The following is a 17,033-nucleotide window of genomic DNA, read 5'->3' on the forward strand; positions in this document are numbered from 1 at the left end:
TCCACACTGAAACAGAAAATTCCCCTAACTCTGTCCAGGACTGATTGATCCTCAAGAATAAGGAGAATGCAGGGTTCAGCACTTTCAACATCAGCAAGTTTCTCCAAAAAGAACAGAAACAATTTTGATGAGCTATACCCGCATCACTGTTACACAGGCAAATACAATTCTTGCAGGTTATGAGTAAACAGAAAACATGATATAGACTATCGTCATGATCAATACTAGTCAGGCATGACTTGATATGTCAGATTCTATACAAAACCTACAAAAGATATCATGGTTCCTTACCTCTAACATATCAACAAAATAAGACACCTTCAGTTAACTCTGAGAAAAAGAATTCATCAGTGCTCACAAAAATATTTATGTATCTTTTCACCTAGTGGTGATTACTCTAGAAAGAAGAAAGACCCTTTAAAAGGGGGTGAAAGAAGAAGCACTGACTTTGCAATAAGAAAATGCTAAGGCCCTACAAACTGAAATAAGTATGAGTTTTTAAAATAATAAAACCCAACATGACATTAATGACTTTAATATTGTTTATGTATTAACATATCATAGTTACAATGATGATCAGAATCCAAAGCTGTCTTCAGTCTCTTCCTAAACAAACAGCTAACAAAAAATTACTTTAAAACCTCTTGATAAAGAATTTGTCCTAGATGTCTTCTAAAAGATGAGGTGTGAATTCCAATGTGCGTCTAAGATCAGGCTGCATGGTTTGTGACCCACATGTTCCAGAAGTAGCAATGGTTACTGCTGAAAGAAACTGACGGGCCAAAAGTGCTAGTTGAACTCAAGTTGAAAGGTAAAGAAAAGACAATTGTCCTAAAGAAGCCACTAACCCCAGGATGCAAGGGAAATTGGGTTTGGTCTCTCTTTTCTAGGTCAGTGTTGTTGCCTGGATGACTCATTAGAGAAAAGAGATGGTCTCCCTGGAAGGCCATATTGTTTGTCTCCAAGATAGTGTGAGCATGGCCTGCCTTTGGGTACCACGTAAGTCAAAGTGGAAATCCAGTTCTCTGCCCAGGAGGTTGAGGATAGAAATAAACATAAAGCCGGCAACTGTGTTCAATTTTTCAATCAAAACTGTTCTCTAGATTTTGACAAAACAATTACTAATCATCACAATCTTCTATTAATTTAAACATATACTGATCTCTACTCTGTAAAGTGTTCAATTTCAATTCTGCCCATGGTATACTGATCTCTTTTCTACAGTCTGTCTATAAAATGCCTATACCTTGGTACCATCCAGGCTCAACAACAATCTCTTCTCCCTCTCTTCTCCTCTCCGAAGAAGAAAAGCTAAAGAGGTATTTTGATGTACATAAGTGTTTCTGCTTTTGAGTAACTTCCATGCCAGAGAACCTCTTCACTGAGTCTGAATCAACAAAGAACATCTTCTGATGTTATCACACACAGTCGTTTGCAGGAGTGTTCTTTTAAGAATGTGTTCCGATGTGCACGGCAATGGAGTCCTTTTGGTTTATAAACTTTCACTGCTTGTTTTGGACGTCAAGGCTGATAGTTCTGTTCAGTCCTGCACCCTGGGGCTGCATAGGAAGGGTCTGCAAGGAGGTCTAGAGCACATGTCCATAAGAGGAGGACGTCAGTGGCCATGATGCTGGACAGAGGATGGAAGTCCAGAAACCTGCTTCCCAGCAGGCTGCAACAGGAATAATGAGCACTAGTGATGCTTTTAAGAAGAATAATGTGAAATGGATTTAAAGACAGAAGCAGCTACTTTTTTTCAGGGAAGAGAGGATGGGCGAAAGTAGTGGCCCAGATGCACCTGGAGGGAAAGCTAAGACAGTATAACTAATCATCTGGCAGGAACCAGGACCTCTAATGTTCTTCTTTCTGGTCAGAAATACGCCGCAAGTAACCTTTCAGGGTGATACAACCGGTCTCTTGCTGGCCAGGGACCAAAAAGAATATGCACGAATCTTTCCTTCCGGAGCCTGTAACACAGGTTTTCCACATTAGCTGTCCTGCCACATCACAGGGTGGGAAGGCAGTGCTGGGCGACATTAACAAGGCAAAGACAGGTCAGTTCTTCCTTTCCCACTTTTCCCAGCCAGATCAGCACCAGTTCTTCCAAGCACATCACTGACGATTTTCCACATACACGTCTAATCTCTGTTGTGGATGACCCTCTTTGCTGCCTCCACAAGTTATCTACCCTTCTATACTAAACTTGACCCCTTCTCTGAAAGCCAACTCCCCCACAAACTAGATATAATTCTTCCCAAATGTGGGTGGGGAGGCTCACTCCTAGCAGTTAAACCATAGCTTATGCTAGGTTCTGTCTTTACAACACATATTTTGACTGTTTTTCATCTCTCCTTTTATAAGCTCTTTAATCCTTCTGCTTGTCTCATCCGTTTCTTCATCTCTGTTTGCCTAGAACAGCAATATGCTTTATGAATAAACCAGCCCTGTCAGTACCTCAAACCAACAGTCACTTACAATCAAAAAGCTTGGTTAGGTACTTAATAAGTGCAAGGAGGTGAAGGCTGTAAAGATGAGCCAGGTCCAACCCTGCTCTCTTAGGGATGTGCAACCCAAGGATGCAGCTAAGATACGTACCTAAACAAGCCATGGCAAGTGGGCACACGGTTCTCGTAGGCATGCCAAAAACTACAGTGAGGAAATAGAAGGGAAGAATCATTTCCATCAGCAGGTAGGAGAAGTTCTGGGAAGGGTTCATGAGGAGAAGAAAACTCATCTGTTGAAGGTCAGATTTCACTAGCTTGGAATCATCTCATTTAATTGACACATGACTCTTCAAGTTAGGTAATTTTTTACCCCCATGTTATAGATGAGGAAATTGGGGCTCAGAGAAGTTAAATAATTTGGTCAAGGTCACAGAGCTAGTATATTAACTGGCACCCACACTCCCACTCCTGGATTAGGCAATGGAAACCCACTCCAGTGTTCTTGCCTGGAAAATTCCACGGACAGAAGAGTCTGGTGGGCTACAGTCCATGGGTTGCAAAGAGTTGGACATGACTGAGCACGCACACACACATACTCCCACTGACCTGACTCCAAAGTTCATGCTGTTTTCCTGCACCAGCTCTTCTGTTCCAGGGGTAGAGGGAACACAGTGACACCTGAGCTTGGCCTTCAAAACTACAGGGGACCCCTACAGGCCCATCTGGAGGGAGGACAGGGCAGTCTAGGAGCAGCCCACGGCCTGAGGAGAGGCCTGGACCATACCAGGGAAGGCAGACTCCCTCACATAACTAAGTCTAGGACGTGTAAAGGAGAAGCAGTGGCGATGTGCTGAGAAAGAAAGCCAGTGGATGGTCCTCCACTCCCCCTGTGCTCTGCTTGGAACAGAGGGTAAAGTGTATTTCTTATCTAAGTAAAAAAATTAACAGGACTTCCCTTGTGGCCCAGTGGTTAAGACTCTGGGCTTCCACTGTAGGGGGCCTGAGTTCAATCCCTCATCCAGGAAGAAAGATCTCACATGCTGTGCAGTATGGCCAATAAATAAATAAATAAAATTAATTTAAAAATAGCATTTAAAAAATTCAATAAAATATTGTAAGTGAAACATTTTGAATGTACTGGGAATTGCTCTTTTATGGCAATCATCTGGACCTGCAATTGTAAATCTCTTATAATGCAAACCTGGGCTTTACCAGCTGGTTAAGAATCTGCCTGCAATGTAGGAGACCTGGGTTGGGAAGATCCCGTGTAGAAGGGAACGGCTAGGAATGGCTACCCACTCCAGTATTCTGGCCTGGAGAATTCCATGGACTGTACAGTCCATGGGGTCGCAAAGAGTTGGACAGGACTGAGCAACTTGCACCTTCACGTCACTATTATGCAAACCAGGTTGAGTGGAAGAAGGATTCTCGCTATATTTCCTTTTCCTCCAGTCTTCTTTGCTTCTTGCTCTCTGTAAAGATACTATCTAGAGATTTAAATCATAAGATTGAAGACTAGAGAAACGAAATCCCAGAAATCTACTTAGATAAATGACAAATTTCCTATCATGCCCAACAATTAAGTATTTTCAAATGAGAATTTTAATATTATATACCTAGACTGATTTAAATATTTTAACTAGTTTCAAAGTATTTTAAGTTTAAAAATTTGGGGGCTGCGTAGATGAGGCACTTGGCTCTTGCTGGCTCTCTGAGCCCCTGGCGGTGCTGACACTGACTAACCACCTGGATGCAGGCCCCGAGGTCTTCAGCTCAAGGCAACTGAGATTAGGGCTATCGAATGACATCTTATTATCTTGTTTAAGACATCCTGAACATTATACAAAGGAAGAGATTTCAAAAGGATGCTCTAATTAATGTTCACCACACAGAAAGAGATCATGCTTTTTCTTCTTCTATTTTTTTTTTTTTTTTTTTTTTTTTTTTTTCTGTGCTGATGGTTCTTTGTTGTTTAGTCTGGGCTTTTTCTAGTCGTGGAGCACGGGGGCTACTCTTCATTGTGATGTGTGCGCTTCTCACTGTGGAAACTTCCCTTGTTGCGGAGCACAGGCTCTAGAGTGCACAGGCTTCAGTAGTTGTGGCCCGTGAGCCCGAGAGCTCAGGCTCGGTAGCTGTGGCTCAGAGGCTTTAATTGCTCTGCAGCAAGTGGAATCTTCTCAGACCAGGGATTGAACCCATGTCCCCTGCGTTGGCAGGCGGATTCTTATCCACTGTACCATGAGGGAAGTCCAGATCATGCTTTTCAGAATCGAGAAGTCTTTCCACAAGGAAAAAAGTATACTGAAATCACTGTTTACTAATATTTTGGCTTTCCCATGTATTTTAAACATTAGATTTCTTTTTTTCCTGGAGTCAAACTCTGATGGGTGGCAGTCCCTACCCTTCCTTCTCCCCTGCATCTCTCCTCACCTCCATTCCTCCTCAGCCCTCCCCCGACCCACCGGGTTCAGTTCCTTTCCTCTCCACCCCCTTCTCCACCCCCTCCATCCTTGTCTTCAACGTTTCTCCACAGCTCCTTCCCTCTCTCCTCCTCTCTCTTTACTCCAACCCTCCTCTCTCACTCCTCCACCTTTCTCTCTTTTCCTCTCACTTTCCTCCCCCTAAAACATGTCAAAAGTCATTTTTAGCCCATCTTGGTTTATCTTGAGTAATGCACAAGGACAAGAAGAGTAGCTTATGCACAGTGGACTGGGACGTGACTTTCGATATGAGTCACAAAAATGAATTTAAGCCACTACATAATTGCAGAACTACCCCCTTAAAAGAGTTGGGTATGATAACATCACAGGTGAAAACAGGGGATGGTAAAGAGTGGGGGAAGGGGAGGTGAGAAAGTTGCCCCCTGGATGCCTAGCCCCAAGACCACGTCTGGCAGTCAGCCTTGGGACAGGTGCTGCTCTCCCAAGAATGCCTGCTCCCTAACTCCAAGGAGTCTGGAATCATTTACCAGAAGGTGCCAGTCACTTGGCATGGCAGCTTGCTTAATCTTGTTGTTTACCATCAACCCATCAAAAACAAGTGAGCAGGCAATCATGTTATGTACCAACTGATTTTTGGTGGCCATCTTCAAAACCAGCTCCCTCAATTTTTTCAACAGTGTAATCAAACCATGGGGATTTTTTTCCATATCACCACTATTAGATTTTTTTTTTTCCTTTGGGCTGCACTGCATGGCATGTGGGCTCTTAGTTCCCAGACCAGGGATTGAACCCAAGCCCCCTGAAGTAGAAGGAGAGCCCTAACCACTAACCACTGGGCCATCGGAGAATTCCCTGATTTTCATTTTATTGTGAAGGCTTGAATGTCAATCTGCCTAGGAAAAAGGAATCTGGAGGGATTTTGTGCCAGAGGGAAAAAACCCGTGGCCCTGGATTCTGATATAGAGACCTGTTTTGGTTTTTTCCTCCAGGAATGGGAGAAGTTGCAACAATAATTCTCCCTCTTTAGACAAAGAGAGTGTCTGGCAGTGAGCACAACTGCCCATTAACCATCCAAGCAGACAGGAAAGAAAGAAGAGCAGCCCAGTCAGGAGTCACAGAGTTTAACTTCAGGTTTGTTTGTCAATTTCTGGTTACAGCTTCAGTTTTTTCACCTCATCGATGAAAGGGAGATAGTATCACCCACATCACAGGGCTGGTATGAGGCCAAGAAATGCCTGGCACATAATAGGAGCTCAATAAACGCTGGCCCTCTGAGGCCCCGTGGAGACTTTGTTCCTCTTACTGAAAAAAGATTAATTTTGATCATCCCCAAGTTAACATCTGGTATGCAGTAAACAGCAATAAACTCTTTGTCTAAAAACTTGTCGTAAAGACTTACCTGCTGTAAGCCATATTTTGAATTAGCAGGAGTATTTTCATGCCCCCCTTTTCCAGAAAAGCTCAAATATTTGGCCAATTTTAACTTGAGTGCAACAACACACTTGAGTGCAACAATACTTTCTTAATAGACATGAGATTCATTACTTTCAGGAAGCAAATTGAAGCTGTAAATGAATAACAACTATATTAAGCTAACATTTATGGAGTACTTACTATTTCCCAAGAACTGTGCTAAGCACTTTATATATATATATGTGTGTGTGTGTGTATACATATTTAAATACATTTATATCTTGGATGAACTTCTTTGCAAAGGAAAGAGTCACAGATGTAGAGAACAAACTTATGGTCACCAAAGGGGTGTGTGCTGAGTTGCCTCAGTCGTGTCTGACTCTTCGGGACCCCATGGACTGTAGCCCACCAGGCTCCTCTGCCCATGCGATCCTCCAGGGAAGTGTACTGGAGTGGCCTGCCATGCCCTTCTCCAGGGAATCTTCCTGACCCAGGGATGGAACTCACATCTCTGATGTCTCCTGCACTGACACGTGGATTCTTTACCACTAGCGCCACCTGGGAAGCCCAAAGGGGAGTGGAATGGATTTGGGAGACTGGGATCAACATATATACACTACTATGTGTAAAACAGACAACTAATGAGAACCTTCTACCCAGCACAGGAAACTAAATGGGAAGGAAATCTAAAAGAGTGGACACATGCATACATGTAACTGATTCACTTCTGCTGCACAGCAGAAACGAACAGCATTGGAAAGCAACTATATTCCAGTAAAATTTTTTAAAAAACAAAGAAGGAACACAGCCCCTGGATAACGTCATAGAGCGAGTAACCAAAGTCTACTCTTTGGTTAGACTTTCATGTACATAGAAAAACTCTTGTTGAGGTCTCTCTAAAGTCACCTCAACTATATTCTGGCTAAGAGAGAAGGGTGTTAAGAGGTTTCCTAAAGGATAGTATTCTGTTAGTCGCTCAGTGGTGCCCGACTCTTTGTGACCCCATGGACTGTAGCCCACCAGGCTCCTCTGTCCATGAGATTTTCCAGGCAAGGATACTGGAGTGGGTTGCCATTTCCTTCTCCAGGGGCTCGAATCCGGGTCTCCTGCACTGCAGGCAGACTCTTTACCAACTGAGCTAAAAGGGAATCCCTCCTAAAGGATAGCATATCTTTAAAAACATCTTCAAGAAAACTAGTTAGCCTGGTGAAGGAGAGGGGTATATTGGTCATGAGGGCCAGTTGCAAAAAGAAGGGTGCTTGGGGCAGAGGAGACTACAGAGTCAAGGTAAAGAGACCACGGTCCAAGGAGCTCTCAAACAGGAACAGAGGCTTGGAGACAGGGAGCTCGGGAAGACGAAGAAGTAGAACTCAGGATGAGGCTGCAAAGGCTGGTCAGATGCCCAAAAGACTTGAATGGTGGGTTGAGAACCTTGAACTTTTTTCACATAGGAATGCAGCGCTACTGAAGATCCTATCAAAGGAGGGATAGGATAGTGCCCTGGTGCCAGCACAGAAGGTGGGTGTTCGGGAGGCCGAGTCAAAGGCAGTAAGTGAGGCAGCCATCCAAATAAGGTGTGATCAGAGGACCCTGGTGGGCTGCCGTCTATGGGGTCACACAGAGCCAGACATGACTGACGCGACTTAGCAGCAGCAGCAGCAGAGTGTGATCTCCAGGAATGGCAGTGTAGAGAAGATGGGACAGAACTAAGGTCTGCGTAGTCAACCTAGGGGGCATAGAAGAGGGGGAGGTAAAACAGACTCTCAGACTTCTGGATTAAAGGAGAGAACCACAACTATGGCAGGAGGAAGAACCATTTGGGATGAGGAGGGAGATGACAGCTGTTTCAGAAACACTGGGTGAGACATCATCATTTGTGCCAAAGCTTGTCATTATCAGCTATCCCCTGCCTAGAGCTTAAATAGGGTATCAGAAACAAGGACGCAGATTCCAGGGAGGGTGGGCATTTGTCTAGACACCCAGTGTCCGCAGACATCAATGGCCCAACATAGGACGGTAAAAGAGGGAGAAAAAAGAGGAAGGGAAAAGGGAGGTAAAAATCAATCAAAATCACAGGAATGTGAAACACTAGTGCTTCTCTCCAGGCTCTTCTTGGTGGGGGGGGGGGGGGGGGAGCAGAGAAATAAACGTGCACAAGACTTTTTAGGGAGAAATGGTGAATAACAAGGAGTTGAAACTATTACAAAAACTTAAAGCAAAACTTCTGTCCAAAATGATTCTTGCAACCTCTATGCTAAATTTTATCAGTAATAAAAGCATATCCAAATAAAAAAATATATATATATATTTACATCTCATTTAATCCTAACAATCCTATAAGACAGATACTAAAATTATCCCCACTTTACACACGAAGAGACTAACACTAAATAACTTAACCCAGGTGACATAGTAAAGGGCAGAGTTCAGTCACAGCCAAAACAGGATTTCTGGGCTTAAAATGATGAATACTGCCTTCTCTTATCAAACTAGTGCCTTCTCACATCTTCATACAGACCAGAAAGATTTCAAATATTCAAATGACAGAACTTCAGAAACCTCCCCATGATCTAAATCCCTTATCAGATTTTCAAAAGACCTCTTCTCATTGCTGTATTTCCCAGAAGAATCTAAACCCATCACAATATTCTAAAAGCAAAGTGGAGATTTAACAAACTGCTTCCCTGAACTTCTCTCTGCCGGCCTTTTAGTTATTTACATGTTTTTTTCCCTGCCTCCTGTTCGTCTTAAGTAACAAATATTTTATGATCAGTCCATAATTATGAGTAGTCATATGGGAGAGACCAGAGAATGTTGTCAGAGAACACCAAAGAGAGGAAAAAGACGTAGCAACGCTTCCAACTCAATTCACAAAAACTCCAAAATAATATAAAACGAAACAAACAAATTCCACGGATGACTTTCCTAGTGCTGAAATGGCATGAGAGCCGCCTCTCGCTGACAGAGGGCTGTCGCGGTGCAATCTGTGGTTTTCAAGAGTAAGAAATGTAGGGGACCTGACTCCCCACGCCCGCCTGCCCGATCCACCGCTAGGCAGGTTTTAAAGAAGCGAATAGAAGTGAGAATTTCCAGTTTAGAGGGGATAGGATCGCAGAGCCCGAGCTCCTTCAACGGCTAATGGCAAATGGTTTATAAAGGGGGAAAATGAAATCTAAGAAGTCTGCGCAGCAGTCCTTGCCGACTGAGAAGTGGGCGCCCAGCGGTAGGCTGGAGGAGGTTACTCGCGGTCGCTGGGTGGACGGTCCCTCGCCAGCTCATCTCGCAGAAACGTCCGACCCGGGGCCCCGAAATGGGGCTGCGGGCAGTTCGAAAGCCGGCGGCGATCGCGGGCGTCACCCCCACCCCCGCTCCGGGCGAGGATGCTCGGGGCGCCGATCCGCACCTGTGCCGCAAGGGACGACCTCGGCCCCCTAGCCCGCCGAGGTGATGCAGGATCGGAGGAGAGCCCCCGGCAAAGTGCGCGCACCTGGCCTTGCGCACCGGCCGCTCCCGCAGCGGGAGCCCCCCGCCCGCAAGCTCACCTCTCGCCGCCGCCTCCGCTTCCGTCGCCATCGCAGGAGCCACCCGGCCGGCTCCGCAGCCCCGGGGCCCGCAGCATGGAGGGCCCCGGGCCAGCGCTGAGCCGGCCCAGGCGGCCGCCCCGCTGAGGGGCGCAGGCACGTGCAGGGCTCTGCCCGGTGCCGCGGTTGCCCCGCTGCAGCTCGGGGCTCAGGAGCGTGCGGCCCGGGGCCCGCCCGCCCGGGGGTCTAGTCTAGTCGCCGCCGGGCCGGGGGCGGGAGAAAGGGACCGCGCGGGGCGGAGTCACGGCAGCCCCGCCCGCCGACCGCGGCGGAGGGAGGCGAAGCGAGGGCAGGCCAGCCGAGCAGCGCCTGGAGCCTCGCTGGAAGCGCGTCTGTCTAAAGCAGGTTTCCCCCATCACTTCAAGATTCGCTGTCTGGTGTTCTGCAGTGTGGAGTTGCTCCCCTTGTGTGCGGGGGGTGAGGTGGGGGGAGATTGTTGTTCAATGTCTAAGTCGTGTCCGACCCTTTGCGACCCCATGGACTGCAGCACGCCAGGCTTCCCTGTCCATCACCAGCTCCCGGAGCTTGCTCAAACTCATGTCCATTGAGTCGGTGATGCCACCCAACCATCTCATCCTCTGTCGTCCCCTACTCCTCCTGCCCTCAATCTTTCCCAGCATCAGGGTCTTTTCCAATGAGTCGGCTCTTCGCATCAAGTAGCCAAAGTATTGGAGCTCGATCATCAGTCCTCCCAATGAATATTGAGGGTTGATTCCCTTTAGGATTGACTGGTTTGATCTCCTTGAAGTCCCAGGGACTCTCAAGTCTTCTCCAGCACCACAGTTTCAAAGCGTCAGTTCTTCAGCGCTCAGCCTTCTTTATGGTCCAACTCTCACATCCATACATGAACACGGGAAAAACCATAGCTTTGACTCTACGGACCTTAAAGTGATGTCTCTGCTTTTGAATAAGCTGTCTAGGTTTGTCATAGCTTTTGTTGTGGAGCGGGGAGGTAAAGGATGGATGAAGATCATTTTGTGGTGGAAGTTACAGAGCGAGAGCAGGAGTTCCGAGTGGGGGGGTTGGGAGGAGGACTTCCCTAGTGTCTTTTCTGCCATGGAACAGCTTGGCTGCAGAGATGAGGACACGTTCACAGGGAGGAGTCCCCAAAGAAGCTATCTGGGGTCCTGAGACAGTTGGGTAAATCCAGAAGCAAGATTCTTTGGAGACCATTTGTTAGCCCCTCATCATAGCCAGAGTATGCTGGTTCGCTCCCCGCGCATAGGACCCTAGGGTTCCTAGGTCACAGTTTGTCTTGTAGTGGAGGGAAGGAACGGCGGAGAAAACACCAAAGCTCTGCATCAACCAGCCTAAAACGAATACTGTTCCTTCGGGACTTCTTCATCACAGCGTCGTAACTAGCTGCTTAGGGTGTCCTGAGAGCTACTCAGGATGAGGGAGTTGGACGCGTGTTCCCAAGGGAAGTAGGCAGACCCAGAGAAACTGACGCAGCCTTAAGTGGGTCCCGGACTTTATCCTGCTGGAGATGGCAGAGATGCTGCCCTCGATAACACACAATGAGACACATTCCTAATAAAAAACCGTTGTTGAGACATCCCAGTCCTGGCTTTGACTTGGAACTCCACCCGAAGTCCATCGACACCAACGTGTGCTGTCGGCTCAGAAAGAAAAATTCCGCAGAGAGCCTGGCAGACACTCTTAAGATCTGGCCTAGGTTTCCCTGAATATGCTCAAACCCTGGCTTTCCAGACAAGTGTACACTGTTTTGAGGTGGTTTACCAAGCCTTGGGGGGCAAAGGGGGTACTCTTAGACCGCACATGTGTTTAATGCCACCTTGATGGTGAACCAGAATTTCTAGGATCCTGGTCAAAAAGTACAGGGGCTTCCCTGGCGGCTCAGTGGTAGAGAATCTGCTTGCAGTTCAGGAGATGCAGATTGGATCCCTGGATTTGGAAGATCCCTTGGAGAAGGAAATGGCAACCCATTCCAGTATTCTTGCCTGGGAAATCCCATGGACAGAGGAGTGCACAGGCTTCAGTTCATGGTGTCGCAAAGAATTGGACACAGTTTAGCGACTGAGCCCTAACGGACAAGCTACGTACACGCTGTCTTGCTTACAAAGTGTTTTTCCCTTTATCATCTCAGGTGAGCCTCACAACAACCTTTGTGAGGTGGTTGAACACCTATAATTTCTTGTCTTCTCAGTAGGCAAACAGGTTCAGAGATGAGTGTTTTGGCCAGAATCACTCAGTATGCAGTGGAAGCCAGATGGTGAAAGTCAGATCTCCTCAGGGGTTCATACGTGGTATGATAAGCTCGCCGGTGAATCACCACAGTCCTCATTTCTTAGAAATGATGATTCACTTCCACCAAAAGCCTGAGAGCAAGAGCCAGGAATCCAGTACCTAAATGTGATGCCAGACGTGTAACACACAAGGAGTGCAGACACACAGGATTCCTTGGGGCAAATCATTCTCATAGTTTAATCTGTGTTTCCCCAATTGTTCACATTTAGAAAGAAAAGTTGCTTTCAACTGTTTCTTTAAACTCTGGAGCTTTACTTCCTAAGATTTTTATTTTTTTAGAGTGGTTATATTATACCTCCTAGGATAAGGCAGAGATAGTCACACGATATCTTGACAGATGGATAGGAAATTCATCTCTCCTTTCCAACTAGTAGTCTTTTCATATTTTCTCCTTGAGCAAAATGTAAGAAAGTGATTTGAAACATAACTTGCAGAGTGCATGGTATAGTTCCTTCCAGTCAATGTGGTTTCCTTCCCAAAAGCCCAGAACAACTTTGCTTTCAGGGGCCATTGCTAATCTTAGCGGGGATTTAGTTTGTTCCGTAATTTCCTTCACTGCCAAATACTCAGGCAAGAACAAGATTGACATTAGGAACCACTGCCTCGCACACTATAAATTCCTATTCTTGTCAACCTCCTGCTGGGGTTGTAACAGTCCACTTTTGTATGGAGGACCCTTTAAGTTCACATAGATATGTCAGTTTGTCCAGGACAAAAAAATCACCTGCTTCAGAGTATAGTTAAATTGAAGACCCCCATCTCCAGTGACATATAAAAATAAATAACTACCCATTAATGAGCTCCTAAGTGACTGAGGAAATACTTAAATTATTAATATTTAAAACTACTCTTTCTTCCCCATCACTCCTCCACCCCTGACATTCCATGGATGGTGAATACTGGGGAAGATTCTTGGATTTGCTGAGCAGGTTGATGAGTGGGCATGCAGTTAGGAGAAACAGGGGGACACAAATGTATTTTGAGGGATAGACAAGCCTTTAGCGGGCTTCTGGAATGGGAGAAATCAGCTTGAGCTTGGCCCATGGAGGTGAGACGCAGAGAAGGTATACTCATGAGAAACAGCGGAAGTGATGGTGGCTGTTGCCACTGGGAGTGGAAATTTGAGAGTATTTTTAAAGGGTATTTAGGAAGCTTCATTGTGTAATGCAAACCCTCTTACATTATTTCCCTGGAAAATAACAACTTTAGCAAAGGTTATAGTTTGTTTCAATGCTTTTGGAGTTGATTTATGTATTTATTAAACATGAAAACATTTTGAGATTGGCCTTAGAGGGGGAGTAGGGCTGCTCACAAAATGCAATTATTCATTTGTTAACAAATGCTTGTAGAGTGTCTACATTGTGCCAAGCATGGCTATAAGCACCGACTGCTGTACATCACCAACTGGACATCCATTACTTCATATAGATGTTTTCATAACAATTGGTGAGGAAAGTATTATTTCATTGTAGAAAAGTCCAATCAGTGTCCTTTTTCCTTTAGCTCAGTAGTTTCCCAAGTTGAATTGAGACTGTGCAGAAGTTCAGACCCACCCCAGAAACTCTGACTTAGTAAGTCTGGGGTGAGACACACTAAATCTTTATTCAAGTAAGTATCCTAGTTAATTTTGAAATAGTTGCTCCAAGTACTCTACTTCAGGAAATAGTGCTTCCACTAGCCAAAAAGTAATTTTCTTAAGCCTAGATTGTTGCAAAGGAGAAGTTGTGTGTGTGTGTGTGTGTGTGTGTGTATTCCTATAAGCCAGAGGACAGAAGTAGCAATAAACTAAAATTCTAAGAAAAATACAGGGAGACCGAAACTTAGAACAAGAGGGAATAGTTTACAGACATCTCTCTATATATGGAGCTACTGCCTCTTTTTTCCGTAGAGATTATGTATTTGTATATGTAAGTGTCAAAAGCTGAAGTAATTTTTTCTTTTGGAGGTTTTGGACAATCTTACAACATGTATGGTGCCCTAGACCCTCCTCAGGCCTCTACTATATAGAACATACTGGAGTTTTCAAGTTCTGTCCATGATTAACTCACCTAAGAGGACAGGAAAGGCAGAGGACAATCTCCCTTTCCTGTTATGTATTTCTCCCTTTGGCAGAGACTTATAAGTCATCTCAACATTTAAGGATTTGCTAAGGAATGCTTTAGAATGAACAGTGATAACTTTGTGATGGTTGTTAGCACAATCTTCCCGAGAAATGTTTTGATTTCTACTAATCAAAGTCTATCTTCTCAAGTTAGACAAAGCAGTTGAGCGACTAGTGATGAGGACAGTCATTAGGCCCACCCTTGCCTGGATCTTGGGGGGCAAGTAAGTAGATGAGGATCCCTGTGATTGGTATAACAGCTTTGGGGGAGATGGACCTGTGAGGAGATGAATGGCAGCTGGAAGCCTTGGCAGTACCACTAAAACAACCATGCCCTGGTCACTGGGTCAAACATCCATTGTTTCTATGATGTCCAGAGACCCGCCCCTTCTTCTCTGAAGGACAAGCAACCTAGGCTCCCAGCATCTTAACCATGGTCTAGCACAGTGGTCCTCAGTACTTCTATTTCACCTGGGTCAGAAAAGATGTTAATGGACCAGCCCTTCAGTTCACATGTGGGCAATGGCAGAATCAGTAACAAAACCCAAGTGCAGTGGCTTCAGTAAGAACCATTGGTATAAAGCAGTGTGGCACCCTTTTGATTATCTTGGGGGTTAACTCCAATTTGGTTCTGGTGTCAGGTGGCCATGTGCTTTAGGGGAGCCTCACTCTGCACCTGCTTAGTTTAAATCAATCCACAGACCAGGTACTATTGTAGGAATGAATGGATGGCATAATCAAGGCCAACAAAATGGGATTGGGGGGCAGGGTTCTTTGCTTAGAATGCTTGTGGAGAAGATTTTCCTTACTCTTAAAAAGAGGATGAACAATCTTTTTAAAGACTTGTATGACGATTTGATGCTTAGAGTCCCTGTAGCCATTCAGCCCTCTGAGAAAACAAGCCCAAGGACATCCAACACTCTGCTGATGACAATGTAGAAAACTAGAAAGAATCTCTGTTCTTGAAGACGTTTTTGAGATGCTAAATTTACTCTGGACGGTTCCCATCTTGTGTCTTAGTTTTACACAAGATACTCATTTTCCTTATTTTTGCTTTTTACTTGTATCTGATACTTGCAGTCAAAAGCACCCAAAAAGCCAAATTGATCACTGGCTTCCCATGTGTTTTTCTGAGGTCTAGAAGCATATCAGATAATTTGTCAAGGAAGTGTGCTCTGTGATCTGGGGAGTGGAAGGAGCCCCAGACTTAGTTCGAGAGCAATCTATTACCTGAGTTTGGGTAATTCACACTCAGCTTCATGTTCATCATCTGTAAAATATTACTAATTATGTTTATTTCACAGAGTAGTAGTAAAAACCAAAATGAGTAAGCTAAGTGAAAGCATTTTGTAAAGCAATGGAAGTTCTTTTAACAAGATGCTTTTGAAAGATTAATGTAGAATATCAAAGTTTGCTCTGAAGTCCAAATTTTGATATTCAGTGTTTTCACCATTTTATCTTAACAGTAGCTTACTAAAATGACGTCAGTCAGGGAACAGTTGGAAGCACAGCTAGGATAAACAGGATTCTGACCGGCTCCCTCTGAGACTGGCAGAAACAGTGTCATGATCAATGGTCAGTGTCTCCAATGGGACAGATAGAGTAGTACCTGGGTACCCGGGGCACTTATATCCCTAGTTTCCATTGCTACTTTGAGACATAGTTTCATTTCTACCTGCTAATTGATTTTGGCCTAGTGGGGTAGCTGCATATAAACCTGTACAACTATCTTGAGTGTTTAAACATAAGACAATTGAAACTTAAAATATTTATCCAGTATGTTGTTCTTGATGTGATCTTTAAGGGTAAAAGTTGGATCCATTTACAAAGCAGGCTTTCTTGAGGTTTGGGTAACATCTGTCTCAAAATTCAAAAATATAACCAAAAAACCTCACCAACAAAAATATTGTAAACATAGTTTTTATTCTTTTCTTACCTTCAATGAAAAGTGCATGATGCCACCAAAACATTTCTTTGAAACTCAGTAGCTGAACATAGAACTCAATAGTCTGGTGATTATTTTTCAGACAAATGCTGAATAATTTATATTGCTTTAAAAATAACTAACATCTATTTTTATTACTTCAGTCCTGTTTAAAGTAGCAATATTATTCTCATTTTTTCCATAAAAATCTAAAATGTCTCTAATAGTCCTAAGTGTATTGTATTTATATTTGTTCCAAGTGTTTGTTTCATTAAAATGTTCCAGAGATAAGTGCACTTCTACAGAGAAAATAAAATTTAAATCAAGACAAGGGGAAATATTCATGGTTGTAGCAAAATAGTTATTTTGAATGTTCTGACTCTTAGCAATTCAAAGACAGAATAGAATGTGTTTTGTAGGCAGGGACCTCTCTATTGATTAAAATTTCAATCAATTTCTTTGCAGATCATTGATAGATGAATAGCTGTTTCTCGTACCAGTAGATACTGCTGGGTTGATTGTCTAAAGGTTTTCTACAATAAAATACCAAAAATAAGTGTACTTAAACATATTGTAAGATTTACAGATCTATGAAAAGATAACAGGTGTTTAAAAAAACAGAAAAAGTATATTATTACAGAAATAAATGAGACCCTATCTTAACCCTAAGCAACCAGTTTTGAATCTTCCATACTTGTTATTTTCCATTCAACTAATAGCTTATTAAATCAGATATATATTCCATTCAGTAAAGGTTGATAAGAAATTTCCTATTCTCAGATAGCACTATGCTTCAATAAATTTAAACATTTAAAGCTATGTTAATAAGAAAAGCATAAAAGAAAAAAAAACATAACTTGC

The 17,033-nt window shown here is 44.0% G+C and overlaps 1 protein-coding gene across 4 annotated transcripts in view; it reads right to left on the reverse strand.

Annotated features, from left to right (window-relative positions):
* Positions 1-10,095, reverse strand: part of BMAL2 (basic helix-loop-helix ARNT like 2) — a 102,517-nt gene extending 92,422 nt beyond the window's left edge. For 2 of the 4 annotated variants that reach the window (XM_065940015.1, XM_065940014.1), the window contains exon 1: positions 9,841-10,095. In XM_065940015.1, the coding sequence (XP_065796087.1) occupies positions 9,841-9,871 (31 nt within the window). In that variant the 5' untranslated portion in view covers positions 9,872-10,095. The remainder of the gene's footprint in view (positions 1-9,840) is intronic. The other 2 variants (XM_065940016.1, XM_065940017.1) reach the window with 2 other exon arrangements.
* Between the last annotated feature and the right edge of the window lie 6,938 nt (positions 10,096-17,033).

This window comes from Muntiacus reevesi, chromosome 1, assembly GCF_963930625.1.
Source record: "Muntiacus reevesi chromosome 1, mMunRee1.1, whole genome shotgun sequence".
NCBI classification, from domain to species: Eukaryota; Metazoa; Chordata; class Mammalia; order Artiodactyla; family Cervidae; genus Muntiacus; species Muntiacus reevesi.